Below are 25,536 nucleotides of genomic sequence, written 5' to 3' on the forward strand. Positions count from 1 at the left end.
GATTCTCTCACACGAGAGAACATACGTTCGTGCGACCCCTGCCGTAGTTGGGAATTGCCATGTAGTATTCCTATGATTATGGACTCGCAGTAGTGTAAAACGCGTAGGGATTATCATGTATGCTGTTTCAATTCCCATCTGAATTTTGTATTTTTTATTCATGTTTCTATGAGGAAAGTTTCTTGAATAACGTGGATTTTCAATCTTTACTGTGCCTGATTACAACTTGCCTTCTATGTTCAACTTTCCACAAAGGGGTCTGCAGCAGACCGCTGTCATCAAAGGGGTGTTGATGAGGTGCATGGAATGTTGTGCCCGCCAGCAATCTGTAAATGTGATTGTTAGAGATTGGCAGGGCATTTAACAAGTGGACTTCTGCTCTATGCGCAGCTGTTAGAGGCAAGTGATGGCTGAATATTACAGCCATCATCTGCTGGGAAAGATGTGGGCTCAGGGTCATATGTCTGTAAGCGGTTACGATGGAACCATACGATCAACAAACTGCAGAAATCAATAGCATAGGCAAGTGGTAGAAATTTTTAAATGCATCATAGATAAAATCGGCCTCCTTCACCACTTATCAGACACTTTTTCACCTGCCTCCTGAACTTGTCATCCACCATGAAAAGTAGCTCAAGTCTGTTTTGCTCCAAGGAGACAGCCTGCAGAAGTCTCGGGACACAACCCATTGTCTTCTGTGGAGAGAGGAGGAGTGGGCTGCAGGCAAAGGAACAGGAAGAGGGATATAACATGGAGCAGGGCGGTAGCCGTTGGCAAGGTACTCCTCTCTTATGCCCTGGAACGTTACCTGAAGGTGGGTGTCCTGGCTGAGTGTATGGACTTGTGCAATGGGGCGCTACTGCCTCCCAGGACACACGATGCCGGTCACTTCTCCTGGCCAGGATCAGATATTTGACAGTTCAGTGAGTGAGACCACAGTCAATTATAAACCTTTTACTAAATGATAACTTGCTTGCTATTAAATACAGTAGATAGTGGGTATCCATCCTTATGAATGTTTTCTTCACAACACAAAGCATTTTCCTCACACAGTTCCTATTCTTTACTACCTCCCTCTCTATCTTCATCGCTCTTCTCAGCTTAGTACTACAGTCCAGTTACCAACTTGCAGTTCTGCATATCCTTTCCCCTCGAGGGAAATCATGTTGCCAGTATGGCCGTTACTTAACTTCTCTGTCACTGACACCTTAAAACTCCATCCCGGGGCACTATCTTCCTCTCACCTACTCTTTCCCGTCTTGGCCCGTTACCTCTGAGTTATAAACTCTGGGCCGTACTGCTAGTCGTCCTCTCCCAGCACCCTGTCAGATCGGTCGCTTCTCTGCTTCTTACCACTAGGTTATCCTGTGACTGTCTCCTCTGGTGTTAGGGACACCCATGACATGCAGCACTGCTCACTGACCAGACCTTAGGTCTGCTTTCTACGCACACTGGGTCCTATCTGAAGTCCTGACAGGAAACTGTCTCTGTCCCTTCACCTTAAACCCTCAAATTCTGGGCTAATCCCAAACTTTAACTCTAACTCTCCTATCGGGAAACCTACAACATTAAAACTCTTACCGCATGTCACAGTTTACATTTCACAATACAACATTACGCTTGTCTCCTTACAGTGAGACAGACAAATCTTGTTCAGAGCTGTGTAACATTTTACCTCACATTAAGGGTATGTGCACACGTTCAGTTTTTTTCGTGATAGGATGCATATGTATGCGTTTTTATCATCTAGAATGCATTCCGCAATTTTTGTGCACATGATGCGTTTTTTTCGCAGAAAAAAATGCATCGCGGTAAAAAAAAGCAGCATGTTCATTAATTTTGCGGATTCCTTGCGTTTTTCCCGCTATTTAATGCATTGGGAAATCTCTGGAAAAAAAATGCATGTGGATTTTTGGCAGAAATGTCCGGTTTTTGTCAAGAAATTCCTGCAAGAAATCCTGAACATGTGCACATACCCTAAAAGTTAAGACTGCGGTCTAGTGTTCTCCATGTTGCTGCAGTTCATCTCTATGAGCTAAAAAGTGAATGAAGAGCAGACGTTCCCCACTCTGTACTGAGCTGTCTATGGGAGAAATCACTGCAGCCCGTCTCCTCCCAGCAATCAGTGGATTACAAGTTACAGATAGGGCATGCAGCGGGAGGAGTGGTAAGAATGCAGGATATGACCTGTAATGGCCAGATATAGTGTTATTCCTCATGTACACACAGGACGGCTCATTCTGAAAAGTTAATTTAAAGCATAGGTACCCTTTAAAGATGTAACCGTTTTGTGTTCACAGCCAAGAATGGCAATCACAGCATGCCATATTATTCTTTGTGGCAATAACCAGATTTTCTGAAAATAAATGTAAGAGATTTTAATTTAAGGGCTAATCTGAATTTGGTAAATAAATGGGATTTTTGTACAGTGTAAAATAGATATTTCTTTAGCACACCTTTATATCTGTTCTCATGCAGTAACTCAGACTGAGCTTTAATTATTTTTTTGTATATACCGGAGGAATAAAAATTTGTCCTGGTCAAGAGATGCACACAAAAGCGCATGGGTAATTGAAAACCCCGCTCTGATATCTGTTCTGTTAATGTAATCAGTCTTAGTTTTAATGTTGAAAGAAGATACAAATCCATCGACTTCCCTGGGCTTGTAGGGTTAATACATGATCAAGACCGAGAAGTCAAAAACCATGAGAAATGGAACCATTTTAGAACCATTTATTATAACATTTATTTGTTTAAACTTGAATACTTAAAGTAACCCTGAGAAAAAATTAATGCTGCCCAAAATGTGGACAGTATGAATCATACAGTTATTGCAGCCGTGTATGTTAATCGCTTTATTGGGGACACAGGCAACCATGGGTGTATTCTGCTGTTGTTAGGAGGCTGACACTAGGCAAAAAGGTTTAGCTCCTCCTCAGCAGGGTACACCATCCAGTGGGCGTGGCCTACCAGAGGTCCAATACAAGTGTATGGAGCTAGGCCACACCCCCTGGACAGGCTCTGGCTGGGAGTATGTATAACTCATGCATACCCTTTGTTCCCGACTCAGAAACCAGCGAATCCCCGCAGCACACAGTGCATGAGCTGGGGGGATTCAGAAGTGCGCGCACACAGAATGACTGCAGACTTATCAATTTGGATAAAAGGATCAAGGATGACATGGCATGTACCTTGCAAAAATCTTACTCCCTTCCCTGCTGGAGTAAGTTTTGTGGCTTGTCAAACACTGCCAATTGTCATTAATTTGACGATAACCCCACTCGAAGAGACGGAGCTGGGCGAAAATGAACAAGAGAAGTCCTAAGATTTTAGTGCAGCCTCAAGTTGGGACAACTTTTGAAAGCTTTTCACCCCAGAATTCTGGTGTAAAGGCTTTGATGACTCAGGCCTTTTATCTTTATGTAGTATTTTTTTTGTTCTTAGTTAAGGTACCGTCACACATAACTATATCGTTAACGATATCGTTGCTTTTTGTGACGTAGCAACGATATCGTTAACGAAATCGTTATGTGTGACAGCGACCAACGATCAGGCCCCTGCTGGGAGATCGTTGGTCGCTGGGGAAAGTCCAGCACTTTATTTTGTTGCTGGATCTCCCGCTGACATCGCTGAATCGGCGTGTGTGACGCCGATTCAGCGATGTCTTCACTGGTAACCACGGTAAATATCGGGTTACTAAGTGCAGGACTGCGCTTAGTAACCCGATGTTTACCCTGGTTACCGTTGTAAATGTAAAAAACAAACACTACATACTTACATTCCGGTGTCTGGTCAGGTCCCTCACCGCCAGCTTCCCGCACTGACTGGTGAGCGCCGGCCAGCCGTAAAGCACAGCACAGCGGTGACGTCACCGCTGTACTTTACGGCCGGTGATCAGTCAGTGCGGGAAGCTGAAGGCGAGGGACATGACCAGACATCGGGAATGTAAGTATGTAGTGTTTGTTTTTTTACATTTACAACGGTAACCAGCGTAAACATTGGGTTACTAAGCGCGGCCCTGCGCTTAGTAACCCGATGTTTACCCTGGTTACCCGGGGACTTCGGGATCGTTGGTCGCTGGAGAGCTGTCTGTGTGACAGCTCTCCAGCGACCAAACAGCGACGCTGCAGCGATCGACATCGTTGTCGGTATCGCTGCAGCATCGCTTAGTGTGACGGTACCTTTAGTTTTAGAGTTCTTACCATCCATATTCACGAACCCACTAGGGAAAATTGTGGTAAAGTATGCCAACATTCTCTTAACATAATCTCAAAGAGGAATACATGATATGCACCAAAATTATTGCATGATTTAGACAAGAGTAAGGCGCACTGTAGTTTTTGGTGAGGTGCCGATTGGGAGGCCATAGTCACAAAAGTAATTATAAGCTGCAAAGTCTCTGGTGTACACAAAAGAGCACAGTGAGGTCAAAAATACTCTGTTGTAAAAAAAATCACAGTAATAAGCAAGTGCTAGTCAAAAGATGGAAAAAAACAGGGTATTTAGTTGATACGTTTTTTTGCAAAAAAAATGTATACTAAGCTGCTCCACCAATCGTCAACGTATACCCATATAGAGCAGTCCTACCTAATGTATATAATCCCTATCTGATTTATCTAAAAACCTGATCATCTGTATAGTACCTGTATGAGCAGGGTTCAGAGAGGGAATATCCATGTCGACATGCAGGATGGAACAGCTTTGATGCAAATGACCCATAAGGAGTGGTGGACTCCCTAGTCTTGTAGAAACAAGAGAACAATTACAGAACCAGAAACACATGGGCTACTTGCACAATGAACAAGTCTGTAGGAACCTGTTCACACACCACCAAGAAAGTTGTAGACACAAAAGAGCACAGTGAGGTCAAAAATACTCTGTAGTAAAAAAAAAATCACAGTACTAAGCAAGTGCTAGTCAAAAGATGGAAAAAACAGGGTATTTAGTTGATACGTTTTTTTGCCAAAAAACAAAACAAAACAGTCTCTGGTGTAGTTGCGTTATTGACTCCTTATACAGTCATTTTTTATGTTACACAGAGTTCAAGAGATAAAGGGTGAATTGGGAGACATTTCTAATTTGGGCTTGGACTTCCACTAGAGATGGAGAGGCCGCGGAAGAAAAAGTTCAAGAAGCCCATCGGCTAAAGCTTGCTTCGACAGTTTAAACAGTGTCATGGATAAGGGGTCGAGGCTGTAAAATGGACTAGGTTTCTATATGACATGCACTGTTTTGAGTGGAAGAAACCTTTTAGCACCTTATGACAGATGACACAACTTCCCCGCAGTGTCTGAACTGGGATTCAAGCTTGAGGAGGCTAATTTGCATATTCCAGGTGCCTTCTGGGAAAGCGAAGAGTCTCCCTAAGCTAGAAGATCGTTGGGTACAGCCGGGACCAGCTGCTTGGAAAGAATCACCAAACCAGGGATTCAAGCTTGAGGAGGCTAATTTGCATATTCCAGGTGCCTTCTGGGAAAGCGAAGTCTCCCTAAGCTAGAAGATCGTTGGGTACAGCCGGGACCAGCTGCTTGGAAAGAATCATCAAACCAGGGATTCAAGCTTGAGGAGGCTAATTTGCATATTCCAGGTGCCTTCTGGGAAAGCGAAGAGTCTCCCTAAGCTAGAAGATCGTTGGGTACAGCCGGGACCAGCTGCTTGGAAAGAATCACCAAACCAGGGATTCAAGCTTGAGGAGGCTAATTTGCATATTCCAGGTGCCTTCTGGGAAAGCGAAGAGTCTCCCTAAGCTAGAAGATCGTTGGGTACAGCCGGGACCAGCTGCTTGGAAAGAATCACCAAACCAGGGATTCAAGCTTGAGGACGCTAATTTGCATATTCCAGGTGCCTTCTGGGAAAGCGAAGAGTCTCCCTAAGCTAGAAGACCGTTGGGTACAGCCGGGACCAGCTGCTTGGAAAGAATCATCAAACCAGGGATTCAAGCTTGAGGAGGCTAATTTGCATATTCCAGGTGCCTTCTGGGAAAGCGAAGAGTCTCCCTAAGCTAGAAGATCGTTGGGTACAGCCGGGACCAGCTGCTTGGAAAGAATCACCAAACCAGGGATTCAAGCTTGAGGAGGCTAATTTGCATATTCCAGGTGCCTTCTGGGAAAGCGAAAAGTCTCCCTAAGCTAGAAGATCGTTGGGTACAGCCGGGACCAGCTGCTTGGAAAGAATCACCAAACCAGGGATTCAAGCTTGAGGAGGCTAATTTGCATATTCCAGGTGCCTTCTGGGAAAGCGAAGAGTCTCCCTAAGCTAGAAGATCGTTGGGTACAGCCGGGACCAGCTGCTTGGAAAGAATCACCAAACCAGGGATTCAAGCTTGAGGAGGCTAATTTGCATATTCCAGGTGCCTTGTGGGAAAGCGAAGAGTCTCCCTAAGCTAGAAGATCGTTGGGTACAGCCGGGACCAGCTGCTTGGAAAGAATCACCAAACCAGGGATTCAAGCTTGAGGAGGCTAATTTGCATATTCCAGGTGCCTTCTGGGAAAGCGAAGAGTCTCCCTAAGCTAGAAGATCGTTGGGTACAGCCGGGACCAGCTGCTTGGAAAGAATCATCAAACCAGGGATTCAAGCTTGAGGAGGCTAATTTGCATATTCCAGGTGCCTTCTGGGAAAGCGAAGAGTCTCCCTAAGCTAGAAGATCGTTGGGTACAGCCGGGACCAGCTGCTTGGAAAGAATCACCAAACCAGGGATTCAAGCTTGAGGAGGCTAATTTGCATATTCCAGGTGCCTTCTGGGAAAGCGAAGAGTCTCCCTAAGCTAGAAGACCGTTGGGTACAGCCGGGACCAGCTGCTTGGAAAGAATCATCAAACCAGGGATTCAAGCTTGAGGAGGCTAATTTGCATATTCCAGGTGCCTTCTGGGAAAGCGAAGAGTCTCCCTAAGCTAGAAGATCGTTGGGTACAGCCGGGACCAGCTGCTTGGAAAGAATCACCAAACCAGGGATTCAAGCTTGAGGAGGCTAATTTGCATATTCCAGGTGCCTTCTGGGAAAGCGAAAAGTCTCCCTAAGCTAGAAGATCGTTGGGTACAGCCGGGACCAGCTGCTTGGAAAGAATCACCAAACCAGGGATTCAAGCTTGAGGAGGCTAATTTGCATATTCCAGGTGCCTTCTGGGAAAGCGAAGAGTCTCCCTAAGCTAGAAGATCGTTGGGTACAGCCGGGACCAGCTGCTTGGAAAGAATCACCAAACCAGGGATTCAAGCTTGAGGAGGCTAATTTGCATATTCCAGGTGCCTTGTGGGAAAGCGAAGAGTCTCCCTAAGCTAGAAGATCGTTGGGTACAGCCGGGACCAGCTGCTTGGAAAGAATCACCAAACCAGGGATTCAAGCTTGAGGAGGCTAATTTGCATATTCCAGGTGCCTTCTGGGAAAGCGAAGAGTCTCCCTAAGCTAGAAGATCGTTGGGTACAGCCGGGACCAGCTGCTTGGAAAGAATCATCAAACCAGGGATTCAAGCTTGAGGAGGCTAATTTGCATATTCCAGGTGCCTTCTGGGAAAGCGAAGAGTCTCCCTAAGCTAGAAGATCGTTGGGTACAGCCGGGACCAGCTGCTTGGAAAGAATCACCAAACCAGGGATTCAAGCTTGAGGAGGCTAATTTGCATATTCCAGGTGCCTTCTGGGAAAGCGAAGAGTCTCCCTAAGCTAGAAGATCGTTGGGTACAGCCGGGACCAGCTGCTTGGAAAGAATCATCAAACCAGGGATTCAAGCTTGAGGAGGCTAATTTGCATATTCCAGGTGCCTTCTGGGAAAGCGAAGAGTCTCCCTAAGCTAGAAGATCGTTGGGTACAGCCGGGACCAGCTGCTTGGAAAGAATCACCAAACCAGGGATTCAAGCTTGAGGAGGCTAATTTGCATATTCCAGGTGCCTTCTGGGAAAGCGAAGAGTCTCCCTAAGCTAGAAGATCGTTGGGTACAGCCGGGACCAGCTGCTTGGAAAGAATCACCAAACCAGGGATTCAAGCTTGAGGAGGCTAATTTGCATATTCCAGGTGCCTTCTGGGAAAGCGAAGAGTCTCCCTAAGCTAGAAGATCGTTGGGTACAGCCGGGACCAGCTGCTTGGAAAGAATCACCAAACCAGGGATTCAAGCTTGAGGAGGCTAATTTGCATATTCCAGGTGCCTTCTGGGAAAGCGAAGAGTCTCCCTAAGCTAGAAGATCGTTGGGTACAGCCGGGACCAGCTGCTTGGAAAGAATCACCAAACCAGGGATTCAAGCTTGAGGAGGCTAATTTGCATATTCCAGGTGCCTTCTGGGAAAGCGAAGAGTCTCCCTAAGCTAGAAGATCGTTGGGTACAGCCGGGACCAGCTGCTTGGAAAGAATCATCAAACCAGGGATTCAAGCTTGAGGAGGCTAATTTGCATATTCCAGGTGCCTTCTGGGAAAGCGAAGAGTCTCCCTAAGCTAGAAGATCGTTGGGTACAGCCGGGACCAGCTGCTTGGAAAGAATCACCAAACCAGGGATTCAAGCTTGAGGAGGCTAATTTGCATATTCCAGGTGCCTTCTGGGAAAGCGAAGAGTCTCCCTAAGCTAGAAGATCGTTGGGTACAGCCGGGACCAGCTGCTTGGAAAGAATCACCAAACCAGGGATTCAAGCTTGAGGAGGCTAATTTGCATATTCCAGGTGCCTTCTGGGAAAGCGAAGAGTCTCCCTAAGCTAGAAGATCGTTGGGTACAGCCGGGACCAGCTGCTTGGAAAGAATCACCAAACCAGGGATTCAAGCTTGAGGAGGCTAATTTGCATATTCCAGGTGCCTTCTGGGAAAGCGAAGAGTCTCCCTAAGCTAGAAGATCGTTGGGTACAGCCGGGACCAGCTGCTTGGAAAGAATCACCAAACCAGGGATTCAAGCTTGAGGAGGCTAATTTGCATATTCCAGGTGCCTTCTGGGAAAGCGAAGAGTCTCCCTAAGCTAGAAGATCGTTGGGTACAGCCGGGACCAGCTGCTTGGAAAGAATCACCAAACCAGGGATTCAAGCTTGAGGAGGCTAATTTGCATATTCCAGGTGCCTTCTGGGAAAGCGAAGAGTCTCCCTAAGCTAGAAGATCGTTGGGTACAGCCGGGACCAGCTGCTTGGAAAGAATCACCAAACCAGGGATTCAAGCTTGAGGAGGCTAATTTGCATATTCCAGGTGCCTTCTGGGAAAGCGAAGAGTCTCCCTAAGCTAGAAGATCGTTGGGTACAGCCGGGACCAGCTGCTTGGAAAGAATCACCAAACCAGGGATTCAAGCTTGAGGAGGCTAATTTGCATATTCCAGGTGCCTTCTGGGAAAGCGAAGAGTCTCCCTAAGCTAGAAGATCGTTGGGTACAGCCGGGACCAGCTGCTTGGAAAGAATCACCAAACCAGGGATTCAAGCTTGAGGAGGCTAATTTGCATATTCCAGGTGCCTTCTGGGAAAGCGAAGAGTCTCCCTAAGCTAGAAGATCGTTGGGTACAGCCGGGACCAGCTGCTTGGAAAGAATCACCAAACCAGGGATTCAAGCTTGAGGAGGCTAATTTGCATATTCCAGGTGCCTTCTGGGAAAGCGAAGAGTCTCCCTAAGCTAGAAGATCGTTGGGTACAGCCGGGACCAGCTGCTTGGAAAGAATCACCAAACCAGGGATTCAAGCTTGAGGAGGCTAATTTGCATATTCCAGGTGCCTTCTGGGAAAGCGAAGAGTCTCCCTAAGCTAGAAGATCGTTGGGTACAGCCGGGACCAGCTGCTTGGAAAGAATCATCAAACCAGGGATTCAAGCTTGAGGAGGCTAATTTGCATATTCCAGGTGCCTTCTGGGAAAGCGAAGAGTCTCCCTAAGCTAGAAGATCGTTGGGTACAGCCGGGACCAGCTGCTTGGAAAGAATCACCAAACCAGGGATTCAAGCTTGAGGAGGCTAATTTGCATATTCCAGGTGCCTTCTGGGAAAGCGAAGAGTCTCCCTAAGCTAGAAGATCGTTGGGTACAGCCGGGACCAGCTGCTTGGAAAGAATCACCAAACCAGGGATTCAAGCTTGAGGAGGCTAATTTGCATATTCCAGGTGCCTTCTGGGAAAGCGAAGAGTCTCCCTAAGCTAGAAGATCGTTGGGTACAGCCGGGACCAGCTGCTTGGAAAGAATCATCAAACCAGGGATTCAAGCTTGAGGAGGCTAATTTGCATATTCCAGGTGCCTTCTGGGAAAGCGAAGAGTCTCCCTAAGCTAGAAGATCGTTGGGTACAGCCGGGACCAGCTGCTTGGAAAGAATCATCAAACCAGGAATTCAAGCTTGAGGAGGCTAATTTGCATATTCCAGGTGCCTTCTGGGAAAGCGAAGAGTCTCCCTAAGCTAGAAGATCGTTGGGTACAGCCGGGACCAGCTGCTTGGAAAGAATCACCAAACCAGGGATTCAAGCTTGAGGAGGCTAATTTGCATATTCCAGGTGCCTTCTGGGAAAGCGAAGAGTCTCCCTAAGCTAGAAGATCGTTGGGTACAGCCGGGACCAGCTGCTTGGAAAGAATCACCAAACCAGGGATTCAAGCTTGAGGAGGCTAATTTGCATATTCCAGGTGCCTTCTGGGAAAGCGAAGAGTCTCCCTAAGCTAGAAGATCGTTGGGTACAGCCGGGACCAGCTGCTTGGAAAGAATCATCAAACCAGGGATTCAAGCTTGAGGAGGCTAATTTGCATATTCCAGGTGCCTTCTGGGAAAGCGAAGAGTCTCCCTAAGCTAGAAGATCGTTGGGTACAGCCGGGACCAGCTGCTTGGAAAGAATCACCAAACCAGGGATTCAAGCTTGAGGAGGCTAATTTGCATATTCCAGGTGCCTTCTGGGAAAGCGAAGAGTCTCCCTAAGCTAGAAGATCGTTGGGTACAGCCGGGACCAGCTGCTTGGAAAGAATCACCAAACCAGGGATTCAAGCTTGAGGAGGCTAATTTGCATATTCCAGGTGCCTTCTGGGAAAGCGAAGAGTCTCCCTAAGCTAGAAGATCGTTGGGTACAGCCGGGACCAGCTGCTTGGAAAGAATCACCAAACCAGGGATTCAAGCTTGAGGAGGCTAATTTGCATATTCCAGGTGCCTTCTGGGAAAGCGAAGAGTCTCCCTAAGCTAGAAGATCGTTGGGTACAGCCGGGACCAGCTGCTTGGAAAGAATCACCAAACCAGGGATTCAAGCTTGAGGAGGCTAATTTGCATATTCCAGGTGCCTTCTGGGAAAGCGAAGAGTCTCCCTAAGCTAGAAGATCGTTGGGTACAGCCGGGACCAGCTGCTTGGAAAGAATCACCAAACCAGGGATTCAAGCTTGAGGAGGCTAATTTGCATATTCCAGGTGCCTTCTGGGAAAGCGGAGTCTCCCTAAGCTAGAAGATCGTTGGGTACAGCCGGGACCAGCTGCTTGGAAAGAATCACCAAACCAGGGATTCAAGCTTGAGGAGGCTAATTTGCATATTCCAGGTGCCTTCTGGGAAAGCGAAGAGTCTCCCTAAGCTAGAAGATCGTTGGGTACAGCCGGGACCAGCTGCTTGGAAAGAATCACCAAACCAGGGATTCAAGCTTGAGGAGGCTAATTTGCATATTCCAGGTGCCTTCTGGGAAAGCGAAGAGTCTCCCTAAGCTAGAAGATCGTTGGGTACAGCCGGGACCAGCTGCTTGGAAAGAATCACCAAACCAGGGATTCAAGCTTGAGGAGGCTAATTTGCATATTCCAGGTGCCTTCTGGGAAAGCGAAGAGTCTCCCTAAGCTAGAAGATCGTTGGGTACAGCCGGGACCAGCTGCTTGGAAAGAATCACCAAACCAGGGATTCAAGCTTGAGGAGGCTAATTTGCATATTCCAGGTGCCTTCTGGGAAAGCGAAGAGTCTCCCTAAGCTAGAAGATCGTTGGGTACAGCCGGGACCAGCTGCTTGGAAAGAATCATCAAACCAGGGATTCAAGCTTGAGGAGGCTAATTTGCATATTCCAGGTGCCTTCTGGGAAAGCGAAGAGTCTCCCTAAGCTAGAAGATCGTTGGGTACAGCCGGGACCAGCTGCTTGGAAAGAATCACCAAACCGCGCGCCGGGAATTTTTGCCTGTAGGACATTATTGCAAGAGAGCTTGGCTGAGTAGATTACACAAGAAGGAAAACACACAGCAAGTCAGCAGGATCTAGGAGCAACATGGCAGATGTGACAACCTACATGGTGAGCTGCAGCATGTGCTACATGTTCACAGATCGACCAGAAGAAGAATTAAATTTCACCTATCAGAAGTGTAGACTAGTGGCCCTTTTAGAAGAAAAGGTGCGGGGTCTGGAAGAAAGAATAGCAACCTTGAAACTCATCAAAGAGAATGAAGACTTTCTAGACAGAACAGAAGCATCTCTACTGGTCACAGAAGGTGAAAAAAGTGTCAGAGAACCTCCAAAAGCAGATGAGTGGAAGCATGTGACCAAAAGAAGCAAGAAGACCATGGAGAAATCACCAACCACACAACTGAAGAACCGATATCAAATCTTTGTAGAGGATGAAGATGGCACACCTAAGGATGAAGCAATACCAGCAAGCAAAAAAGAAAAGGGCACACAGCAACAAGTGACAGCAAAAAGTACAGCCAAGAAGCAACGAAGAGTGGTGGTGGTGGGAGACTCACTACTGAGAGGCACAGAAGCAGCCATCTGCAGACCGGACATAACTGCAAGAGAAGTATGCTGCCTTCCAGGTGCGATGATCAAGGATGTGACCGATAGGATACCAAAGCTCTTCAACTCCAAGGACGTCCACCCATTTCTTCTGATACATGTTGGCACCAATGACACGGCAAGGAAGGACCTACCGACAATCTGCAAAGACTTTGAAGAGTTGGGGAAGAAAGTAAAGGAACTGGATGCACAGGTAGTTTTTTCTTCTATCCTTCCAGTAGACGGGCATGGCACCAGGAGATGGAACAGGATCCTTGATGCAAACAACTGGCTAAGACGATGGTGCAGACAACAAGGATTCGGATTCCTGGACCACGGTGTGAATTACTTGTACGATGGACTCCTCGCCAGAGACGGACTACACCTCAACAAACCTGGGAAACACACATTCGCCAGAAGACTCGCTACACTCATCAGGAGGGCGTTAAACTAGAAGAAGAGGGGACGGGAAGAAAAACATTAGACTTGAACAAAGAAAATCCAGGAAAACATACTCAGAAGGGAGGTAAGAACATTTCTAAAACAATCCACAGCGAGGAGATTGGAACAAAACAAAATCCTCTAAACTGCATGCTTGCAAACGCCAGAAGCCTGACAAACAAGATGGAAGAACTAGAAGCAGAAATATCTACAGGTAACTTTGACATAGTGGGAATAACCGAGACATGGTTAGATGAAAGCTATGACTGGGCAGTTAACTTACAGGGTTACAGTCTGTTTAGAAAGGATCGTAAAAATCGGAGAGGAGGAGGGGTTTGTCTCTATGTAAAGTCTTGTCTAAAGTCCACTTTAAGGGAGGATATTAGCGAAGGAAATGAGGATGTCGAGTCCATATGGGTCGAAATTCATGGAGGGAAAAATGGTAACAAAATTCTCATTGGGGTCTGTTACAAACCCCCAAATATAACAGAAACCATGGAAAGTCTACTTCTAAAGCAGATAGATGAAGCTGCAACCCATAATGAGGTCCTGGTTATGGGGGACTTTAACTACCCGGATATTAACTGGGAAACAGAAACCTGTGAAACCCATAAAGGCAACAGGTTTCTGCTAATAACCAAGAAAAATTATCTTTCACAATTGGTGCAGAATCCAACCAGAGGAGCAGCACTTTTAGACCTAATACTATCTAATAGACCTGACAGAATAACAAATCTGCAGGTGGTCGGGCATCTAGGAAATAGCGACCACAATATTGTACAGTTTCACCTGTCTTTCACTAGGGGGACTTGTCAGGGAGTCACAAAAACACTGAACTTTAGGAAGGCAAAGTTTGACCAGCTTAGAGATGCCCTTAATCTGGTAGACTGGGACAATATCCTCAGAACTAATAATACAGATAATAAATGGGAAATGTTTAAGAACATCCTAAATAGGCAGTGTAAGCGGTTTATACCTTGTGGGAATAAAAGGACTAGAAATAGGAAAAACCCAATGTGGCTAAACAAAGAAGTAAGACAGGCAATTAACAGTAAAAAGAAAGCATTTGCACTACTAAAGCAGGATGGCACCATTGAAGCTCTAAAAAACTATAGGGAGAAAAATACTTTATCTAAAAAACTAATTAAAGCTGCCAAAAAGGAAACAGAGAAGCACATTGCTAAGGAGAGTAAAACTAATCCCAAACTGTTCTTCAACTATATCAATAGTAAAAGAATAAAAACTGAAAATGTAGGCCCCTTAAAAAATAGTGAGGAAAGAATGGTTGTAGATGACGAGGAAAAAGCTAACATATTAAACACCTTCTTCTCCACGGTATTCACGGTGGAAAATGAAATGCTAGGTGAAATCCCAAGAAACAATGAAAACCCTATATTAAGGGTCACCAATCTAACCCAAGAAGAGGTGCGAAACCGGCTAAATAAGATTAAAATAGATAAATCTCCGGGTCCGGATGGCATACACCCACGAGTACTAAGAGAACTAAGTAATGTAATAGATAAACCATTATTTCTTATTTTTAGGGACTCTATAGAGACAGGGTCTGTTCCGCAGGATTGGCGCATAGCAAATGTGGTGCCAATATTCAAAAAGGGCTCTAAAAGTGAACCTGGAAATTATAGGCCAGTAAGTCTAACCTCTATTGTTGGTAAAATATTTGAAGGGTTTCTGAGGGATGTTATTCTGGATTATCTCAATGAGAATAACTGTTTAACTCCATATCAGCATGGGTTTATGAGAAATCGCTCCTGTCAAACCAATCTAATCAGTTTTTATGAAGAGGTAAGCTATAGGCTGGACCACGGTGAGTCATTGGACGTGGTATATCTCGATTTTTCCAAAGCGTTTGATACCGTGCCGCACAAGAGGTTGGTACACAAAATGAGAATGCTTGGTCTGGGGGAAATTGTGTGTAAATGGGTTAGTAACTGGCTTAGTGATAGAAAGCAGAGGGTGGTTATAAATGGTATAGTCTCTAACTGGGTCGCTGTGACCAGTGGGGTACCGCAGGGGTCAGTATTGGGACCTGTTCTCTTCAACATATTCATTAATGATCTGGTAGAAGGTTTACACAGTAAAATATCGATATTTGCAGATGATACAAAACTATGTAAAGCAGTTAATACAAGAGAAGATAGTATTCTGCTACAGATGGATCTGGATAAGTTGGAAACTTGGGCTGAAAGGTGGCAGATGAGGTTTAACAATGATAAATGTAAGGTTATACACATGGGAAGAAGGAATCAATGTCACCATTACACACTGAATGGGAAACCACTGGGTAAATCTGACAGGGAGAAGGACTTGGGGATCCTAGTTAATGATAAACTTACCTGGAGCAGCCAGTGCCAGGCAGCAGCTGCCAAGGCAAACAGGATCATGGGGTGCATTAAAAGAGGTCTGGATACACATGATGAGAGCATTATACTGCCTCTGTACAAATCCCTAGTTAGACCGCACATGGAGTACTGTGTCCAGTTTTGGGCACCGGTGCTCAGGAAGGATATAATGGAACTAGAGAGAGTACAAAGGAGGGCAACAAAATTAATAAAGGGGATGGGAGAACTACAATACCCAGATAGATTAGCGAAATTAGGATTATTTAGTCTAGAAAAAAGACGACTGAGGGGCGATCTAATAACCATGTATAAGTATATAAGGGGACAATACAAATATCTCGCTGAGGATCTGTTTATACCAAGGAAGGTGACGGGCACAAGGGGGCATTCTTTGCGTCTGGAGGAGAGAAGGTTTTTCCACCAACATAGAAGAGGATTCTTTACTGTTAGGGCAGTGAGAATCTGGAATTGCTTGCCTGAGGAGGTGGTGATGGCGAACTCAGTCGAGGGGTTCAAGAGAGGCCTGGATGTCTTCCTGGAGCAGAACAATATTGTATCATACAATTAGGTTCTGTAGAAGGACGTAGATCTGGGGATTTATTATGATGGAATATAGGCTGAACTGGATGGACAAATGTCTTTTTTCGGCCTTACTAACTATGTTACTATGTTACTATGTTAATACTACGAAACGTCTGACTTTGCGGCTGGAGATGATGTAGACGAGATGATTCTACTTCATTTGCAGCTTGAGTTATGTGTGGCTTACGTGAACCACTGAAGTTACATTTTAAGCAATTTAAGAGATACTCCTCTTTAAAACAATGGAGGTTGCTCATGAGTTCCCTCTGTTATCATCTGGCATTTTATGAGAGATGGCGACCAAGTGCAACTTATGACTTTCATCAGTACAAAGCAGTAGACCACATAACTGGATGTGCTTGCATATGCTTTGCACTGATAAGTGCATGAATGCTGAATCATTAATGGCTTTTTAATTCCTTGTTGGCTTTAATTGAAAGTTATTTGGTAATTGTGTCTTATATGTGACATTTATTATTTTGCAGGTATGAAAGATGAGATGAATACTATCACGTTTGCTACGATTCCTACTCTACCAACCACAAGCAGAGTGATCCAGACTGTAGCAAGTGCATTACCCCAAAGTGTTCAGGGACAGAAAGTTACACTTCTTCAGCCCGCTGCCCCAGTCAGTATAGCCCAGCACTCGCCGGTGGTGACAAAAGACGTTGTGACAACTGCCAGCCTTCCTGCAAATATATATGGTACATAGACCACATGCTACATAGCTGTTGTACGAAAGACTAGTGTTTCACCCTTACCTGCTACCTCCGTGTATGGTACCCTGCGCATACTCTTGTCCTGCATCTGCGAACTCTGCCTTAATGTACATCTGCATTATGTTTTTTGTTAATATTTGTTACTTAGCAAAATTTACATTGATGTCTCCTAAATTATCTACGTTACCTAGACACAATTGCTGTTCACCAAACAGAAAGCTGAAGCATAGTCTTACTTTATTGTGACATGCAACAACCAACCCCATACATTATGCTTATAGGACTAGGAAGAGATCCCACAAAATATCCATAAAACCAATATTTTTATTAATCAAAATTAAAAAATACATAAACAGCAAAATGCCGTTATAGGGGATGCTGCGCACAATATCAAAAGAATAGGGGTGAAAAATAGTAATAGCAGTAAAATGAAAGGTATATTAGGGAGATCACTGCTCCAATACTAATCTATAATGGGTACATACTTCTGATGTTAATCAATGCATATCAGTACAAAGAAGCTGCTAACAAGCAAACCCCTCCAAATAAAATACCGTAATTCCACAGGATAAATAATATTATAAATATGAACACCAGGTTTATATGGGGATCCAAATAAAGATCACAAGTCACGCAGGTATGTATACTATAAGCCCCCGAATATGGTAAGACAGGAACAGACCAAAGGCAACAAGTGGCTTAATCCAAAGTTCCTATCGAACCAAGAAGCAGCTGGTGGCGAAACGCGCGTCGGGGTGAGGGGATGCTAGGAGCACCATTTCCACAGGTAATTACCTTCCTGTATGTTATCAGCCTGGTTTTATATTGATAGGCTAAGGCCCTTGGTACGATAGGGACTTTAAATTAACCCACTTATTGCTTTTGGTCTGCTCCTGTCTTACCATATTCAGGGGCTGATAGTATACATACCTGTGTGACTTGTCATCTTTATCTGGATCCTCATATAAACCTGGTTTTCATATTTATAATATTTTTTATCCTGTGGAATTATTATTTTATTTGGAGGGGTTTGCTTGTTAGCAGCTTGTTTGTACTGATATGCATTGATTAACATCATAAGTATGAACCCATTATAGATTAGTATTGGAGCAGTGATCTCCCTGACATACCCTTCATTTTACTGCTTTTTCTATTTTTCACCCCTATTCTTTTGATATTTTGCTCCGCGTCTCCTATAATGGCATTTTGCTTTTTATGTATTTTTTTTACTATTGATTAATACAAATATTGGTTTTATGGATATTTTGTGGGATCTCTTCCTTGTCCTATATGCATGATATATGGGATTGGTTGTTGCATTATCTTTGAAGTGCCCCTGTAATATTGGTCACATGTTGATCTATTTATTGTGACATGGTTAATATAAAAACCACAGTGAAATGCTAGTAAATAAGAAACAGCTGCACAATGGACTGGGAACAAGATATTATATTGGGCAAAACTCCCATCAATAAGTTCTAGTGCATATAAAATTGATGAGGACCATTACTACATACATAAAGGATTGCATAATGGCAATTGCTATATACAGGTACAAACACCTAAAACTAAATAAGATTTCTATACAAGGTCATTGAGTATAATGCAGTAACTTAAAGGGTTATCTGGGACTTTGGGGGTCTTTTGGTTATGTGACTAAGAACTTACAGGCAAGTAGTTGATAACTATCTGCCTGTTCTGTGCTGCAACGATCTGTTCCAGCTTAGGCTGCAGTTCTCCGGGTTCAGTTGACCTCATGTCAACAGAGCAGTTCTTTAGATGTTGTTGTGGGGTATTTTGTGACTCCTTGAATGAGTTGTCGATGCGTTGTTGGGGTAATTTTGATCAGATGGACACTCCTGGGAAGGTTCACCACTGTTCCATGTTTTCGCCATTTGTTTATAATGGCTATCACTGTGATTCGCTGTAGTCCCAAAGCTTGAGAAATGGCTTTATAACCTTTTCCAGGCTGATGGCTGTCAATTACTTTGTTTCTCATTTGTTCCAGAATTTCTTTGGATCGTGGCCTGATGTCTGGCTTTTGGTCTTCTTCACTTTTTCAGGCAGATCCTATTTAAGTGATTTCTTGATTGAGAACAGGTTTGGCAGTAATAAGGCCTGTATTTGGCTAAGGAATTTGAACTCCGTTTCCCAAAGATGTGCTAAACCGCAGTTAATTTATGTTTTAAGTTGGGGGGGGGGGGCAATCACTTTTTAACACAGGGGCCTTTAGGTTTGGATTTATTTTTCTCTTAATAATGAAGATCTTCATTTAAAAACTGCATTCTGTGTTTACTTATGTTATTTTTTTCTAATATTTAAATTTGTTTGGTGATCTGGAACATTTAAGAGTGACAGGTGTGCAATAGAATGGGAAATCAGGAAGGGTGCAAACACTTTTTCACACAGCAGTATAGTACATTGTGCAAAACTTCATTAACAGTGCATAGAAAATGCATAAGAACCATTACTACATATAACATGTATTTGTTCTCGTGCATTTTCTATACACTAGCACTTAGTGGAGTTTTGCCCTAAATAATATATATGTAGTAATAATTTGCATACATTCTACATGCATTAGCACTTATAATAGCATTTCGCACAATGTAATATCTTGCGCTCGGTCCATTGTAAACCGAAAACATTTTACTGGAGTACAATGGTGTGCATGCAAAATAGGAGCATGTTCACACTGGCCATCAAACAGACAAAACCCAAGACCAAAACTAAAATTAACATACCGCAAATGAATCACAATGGCACTGAACACGTGTGCCTGAAACAACAGCAGCAGGCAATCCAGCTAGTGTGGTGTGTGAAACTGCCTAAATGCCAAAAAATGAATGATAAAAAAAGATTGCCGCGCTGAGAGGCACTTACAAATGAGCGTATAGTCCTGTGAAGGGAAGATCCACTTGCGTGGCGGTTTCTTCCCCACTGTCCACTGATGTCAGATGCGGGAGCGTCCTCCCAAAGGCTGCAATCCCCCGTGAACACGCCGCTGATACATAGCGGTCAGCCCCCGCCACGCAAGTGGATCTTCCCTTCACAGGACTATACGCTCATCTGTAAGTGCCTCTCAGCGCGGCAATCTTTTTTTATCATTCATTTAAAATTAACATACGCTGCTGTAAGTAAATAAGTAAAAGTAATAGTGCATATATGATTAAATACATTTGGAAACTTGGTGAACACCGTTTTTAATAAGAGTAAAAGCCATCCCAGCAACGTCAAGGTGTACCCAAGTTCGGGATGGACCTAACCTCTAGTATTAAAACCTTACCATGCGTCAGTGACGTCCTTTTTTTTTTTATATCAAAAATGGTGTTTACAAACTTCCCAATGTCATTTATATGCACTATTGCTTTTACTTATTTACCTTCAGCAGGGTATATGTTCATTTTTGCTTCTGTCTTAGGTTTTTGCTCGGTCCATTGTGTAGCCATTTTTCCTGCTTTACTAGTACTTATCTGCCTTTATTGTGTTTTCAATTAATCATACCATAATAAAATATGAATATATTTTCAGATCTCTGTTGTTCGGTTTTTATCAAAATGTGGTTATGTAATTTATATATTTTGAATACATCACCAGAGTAAATAGTGTTGTTGATGTATAGGTGTATGCTCCCAAATTACCATATCGGAAAAATGGAGTTTGGGTGCCACCTAAATATCCTCTATTACTAAAGTGATAAGTTTGTTACTATTACTGAATGTATGATAACCTTATTGTCAATCTTGCTTTCTGGCAGCTCTTACAAACCCACTTCAGCTCCTCGCTGCTCAGGCCAGCACCTCTCTACCTGTGTCTGTATCCTGTGCTGTTGGACGAGAGGCCCAAAAAGAGCCAGAGGCAAAAAGAGCACGACTGGATGATGGCTGTGTACCACAAGCTGAAGTGATCACATCTGTGTCAGCACAAGTAGAAGGGACAGGAGAATGAGGCAAGATAAAATGTTTGTAAAGATGAATGTTCAGGTAAATCTGATAATACATTACCAGTTAGAATTCAGCAATAATTTGCAATGTATCTCTTTTCCATAAAATAGGGGATAACTTGCTGACCAATGAGGCTGTGTGCACACGGTGTGTTTTTGGTGCGATTCCGTGGCGTTTTTTCCACGTTTAAGTGGGTCGAAAACAATAGGGAATCCATATGCCAGCTAATTCAATGAGAATCCTGAAGTGCTGTGCACATGATCAGTAATTTTCCTTTTGAGTATTTGCAGTGCATTTTTTCTGCAGCATGTCCATTTTTTTGGCGGATTGTTAGCATTTTTCACCCATGACTTCAATTGAGTCAGTCAAATCCTCAGCAAAAACGTAGGTATAATAATGTTTGCAGATTTGCTGAGATTTTGCTTGCATTTTTACAGACTTCCTATGGTGTTCTCCACGCTGTCATCTGAGTGACAGAGTGGGAAACACATGCACGGCGGTTCTGATCAGCAGTGATGTTACCGCCAGTAAGATTATCATCGGTGAGAGCACTGCTGGGTCACGCTGTCAGATGTTAGTGTGACCCCGCGTTTTTTGGGAGAAATAGTGTCTCGTCAGTCGACGCCTGTGCTCAAACTTAAAAAAATAAACAATATGTTAAAAAAAATAAATAAAACATTTAAAATAATTAAATTCTTATAAAAATAAAAACACATTATACTCGCCTAACACCAAATCCCTGAAGCCCTCGCCTCCTGCAAAAAAATGTAAAGTAAAAAAAACATATACTCACCTTAACGCCCGATGCCCATGTCTCCTGTAAATAATCAAAAATAATAAACAACCATATACTTTTCTGTCTACCGTAATCCAGAGTGTCCCACTGCAATATCACTTGTACAACAGTCACATCAGGATATGTGACTTCTCTAACTGGCCGCCGGCAAACACTGACAGGAGCGTCATCTGTCCCGAAGTGTATAGCGCTGAGCTGCCGTGAGAGAGGTCACACAAGTTCATCAGCTGATAAGCTCAGGCAATCTTGCTTACGGCACCACCGCTGCGTGCCGTAAGTGAGATCACTGGGGCTCATCAGATGATGAACTTTCTCAGTGCTATACGCTGACACAGGAGCGATTATCTCCTGTGTCAGTGTGTAGCCAGCTGTCCTTGAGAGCAGTCACATCGTCAGAATTGTCGTGGGACATTATGGACTATTATCTTGTCTGCAGACAGGTGAGGAATATTGTTGTTTATTGTTTTAGCTATGTTACAGGCAACATTGGCTTCAATGGACTGGGTGATGACGCGAGTATGGTTTAATTTAGATTCAATAAAGGAGTTTGTGTCATTATTTCAAATAAAGGACTTTAGTCTGGGTGTGTGTTTTGATAAAGTCACTATGGGGTTAGTAATGGGGGCGTCTTATAAACGCCTCTCCATTACTAACCTCTGGGCTTGATGTCAGCAGACAATACAAAGATGACATCAACCCCCCTATTTATTACCCCACTTGCCACCGCTACAGGGCAAGTCGGAAGTGTGAGGCTAAGCTTCAAATTTGACGCATCTAATTGATGCGCCATTTCTGGGGCGGCTGAGAGCTGATGTTTTTAGTCTGGGAGGGGGCCAATAAACATGGCCTTTTCCCAGAATATTAACAGCAGTCCTCAACAATCAGCTTTCCCTCTGCAGGGTATAAAAAAATTACATGGGAGCCCATGTAATATTTTTTTTACATTTTTTATATATAAATTTTTAGTAAAAATTAACAGGCATCGCATTGTACACTGATTTCTGCCTGTTGCTGTGTGGTTACAGCCTATGTAACTCCATTTTGTTAACGCTGCTACATAGGCTGGTGACTTTGTGTGTGTGTGTGTTTATTTAATTCTTTACTTACGGGTTTTAGTAATGAGGGCTTTGCGTCAGTGACAGCTGCTGACAACAAGCTCAACCCCGTTAGCCTGATGCAACTGCATCAGAATGAAAAAGAAGGTGTTGAACAAAGAAATTACATGACAAAACATTTGTTTTTAATATCTTTATTTAGCTCAAAAAAGCCTTCATTGCTGTACAAAAATTTGGCAAAAAGCGCGTTTTTGCCTCAGCGTTTTTACTGCCAAGAGATGCATAAACCTTGCAGAAATCCCTGCCATCAAATACTAAACGTGCGCACATACCTTGGGGGAATGTTCCCACTTTCAGGAATTGCTGTGGGTTTGATGCAGTGTATTTATGCAGTGATCGGATGTTACAGCATAGTGGATGGGATTTCTAGAAATTCCTTGTCCACTATGCGACTTTGCACCCGCGGATACTGACATGCGGTGCGTCTTTCAAGACCGCAGCACGTCAATTACTCTTGCGGACACGATAGTCTCCGTAAGAGAAATTACATCCATAGAATGTATTGAAAACGGTAAATCTGCATGGTTCAGTGAACACATGCGGTTTTACCTGCGTTCAATAGATCGCAGCGAATATACACTGCGTCCTGAGCGCAGCTAGAGCCGGAACATGGGCATATAGCCTAAGGGTCTGAGAGTCTGACTCGGACTCCGCTTTACTCATTGTTAATGGGACTGCTGTTACTAGACAAGCGCTGTTCTCTGCGTTTGCTCATCCTAGCATGCACCTCTCCACTACATGGTTTAAGCAGTCAGACCCCCTGCAATCAGCAAGTTATCATCTATCTTATGGCAAACATAATGTAGACTTAAGACTTCTATTAGCCTTATAATATAACAGCTGAACGTAGATTTATTTGCCTTATGTGACATTAATTGATGTATTGTCATCTTGCAGGTCTTGGTGCACTGGAGGTGAATTCTCAGTAATCAAGTGCCTTTCCCCAGATGGATATTTAGACAATGCATCACCAGCCACAACATTAAGCCGATCTGTAGCCAAAGTGCTGCATGTTTTCTAATAAGCTATATACAAAATGGTGCAGCTTTTGTAAGACTCCTTAACACAGTCCAAGATCATTTGGCATCTAGATTAGTGTGCAGGATCCTGAGTTCTTCATGACGCTGTTTGTGGGATCACGTGATTGTGAGTGTAGTGTGTAGGGTAAACTCAGTCCTGGTATATCAGTGCACAGCGTATGCAGCATGGTCCTGGAGTGCAGTGTACAAGATTGCAGGCAATTTTGTGCAGAATCGCCTGGTTATATGGCCAATGTGTGCAAAATTCTTACAGTGGATTGTAAGCGATTAAAGGGAAAAATCAGTCATTACTCGTAAGCTTATCTGACCATTTGAGCTGTAAAAAGAAAAAAAAAAAACACTGCCGGACCCTCCACTTTTAGTATCATAGCTAATGGTTATTACTCATTCAATGAGTGTTCCTTTCCATCATTTCTTAAGCACTATTTTATGAAACCCTTTTTATTTCTACATTAGCCTTGGATTTTAAAAGCTATACAAACCTACCCTGAAGAGTTTGCTCTCCCTCGGCTGACCACTTTTCATTTGTAATGTAAAGATTCACAGAAAACTGCATTGTGTGTAAGTCCGAGAGTAAAGATCTGACCATGACGGCTGGATCTGAATGCACTCATATAGCTGATGGTTTCTTGGGTTCTGTCACTGTAGCACTTAGATGGACGTCGTATGTGCCAATGAATCCTTCATTCGTAATACAATTCTTTAATGACTTGCTTGTAAGAACCCATTGATGTTCATAATGGAGAACATAGACTTCCCAGTTAATCTTTGCGTCCTGATGGAGCCCGGGCACCTAACTATATATATATATATATATATATATATATATATATATATATATATTCTATCCTCATCTACAAAACTGGTGCTGTACTGCTTATTTTCTGTCCAAACAATGCAGAGCATATCCCACCTGTGTGGACTTGACCTTAAAGAGGTTGTCCAGGTTTGGCACAAAAGTCTGCAGTCACTCTGTAGACTTGTGAATCCTCACAGTGCACATTGTGACGATTCTCTAGTGCCAGGAGCAGGCAGTTATGCATGCGCAAGCTTGTGATGAGCATACGCATGCATATCTCATACTTGCAGTCACCCGACCTCCCAGTCTCGCTGTCGTCACCAAAGAATACTGACAGTGCGCGATGTGAGGATTCACAAGTCTGCAGTCACAATAGAGTGACTGCAGTCTTTAGTGTCAAACATGGGGTTGATGGGGTTGTCCGGTCTTGCGGTAAGACTGCATGTGACTGCAGACTTCTGAATCCTAATGCACACCGCACTGTAAGGATTCTCCAGTTTGACTGGTGGTCATGTGCGATTTACATACACATAGTCACTCGGCAACTAGACTTGCCCTGCTTCGCTCAGGCAAGTGAATTGAGTGAGACCACACACCTCTTGTGGAAGTGTGCAAATCGTGCATGCTTGTGATCATGTTAATGACTGGTCTCGGCAGCGACACCGGAGAATCCTGACAGCGCGCAGTGCACACTGTAATTGTTGAGAAGTCTGCAGTCACATGGAGTGACTGCAGACTTCCATCACAAGACCCGACAAGCCCTTTAATGTGATCAAGTCCCTTGCGAATAACTTTCCATAGCAGCTAAACATCCTGCACTCTAAAGCAAATTACAGTTCAATCTTTTTTCTTGATATCGCACATGGAAACCATTGATCTTTTAAATTAATTTTGCACAAGTCAGATCATTGCCAGTAAGGCTATCGCATCACACTCCGAGTTGTCATCTGCTCAGCAGCCTTCATGCATTCAGTTAGTAGAAATTGCCCTAGAGGTCTGAGGCCATCCTGTTGAAATTGTTCACCAAACTGTGGCCCGAGTACACATTCTGAAAAGTTCTCATAGCGGCTGAACAAGGTCAGGTCGCTAGAAAACATGTCGTCATTTTGTG

General features: G+C 43.9%; 1 protein-coding gene across 1 annotated transcript in view; it reads left to right on the forward strand.

Annotated features, from left to right (window-relative positions):
• FOXK1 (forkhead box K1) overlaps window positions 1-23,913 on the forward strand; it is a 138,463-nt gene extending 114,550 nt beyond the window's left edge. Inside the window, exons 8-10 of the mRNA XM_069733923.1 lie at window positions 16,498-16,716; window positions 20,489-20,714; window positions 23,484-23,913. Of these exons, the coding sequence (XP_069590024.1) occupies window positions 16,498-16,716; window positions 20,489-20,679 (410 nt within the window). The 3' untranslated portion in view covers window positions 20,680-20,714; window positions 23,484-23,913. The remainder of the gene's footprint in view (window positions 1-16,497; window positions 16,717-20,488; window positions 20,715-23,483) is intronic.
• The last annotated feature ends 1,623 nt before the right edge of the window (window positions 23,914-25,536 follow it).

Source organism: Ranitomeya imitator, chromosome 7 (assembly GCF_032444005.1).
Source record: "Ranitomeya imitator isolate aRanImi1 chromosome 7, aRanImi1.pri, whole genome shotgun sequence".
NCBI lineage: Eukaryota > Metazoa > Chordata > Amphibia > Anura > Dendrobatidae > Ranitomeya > Ranitomeya imitator.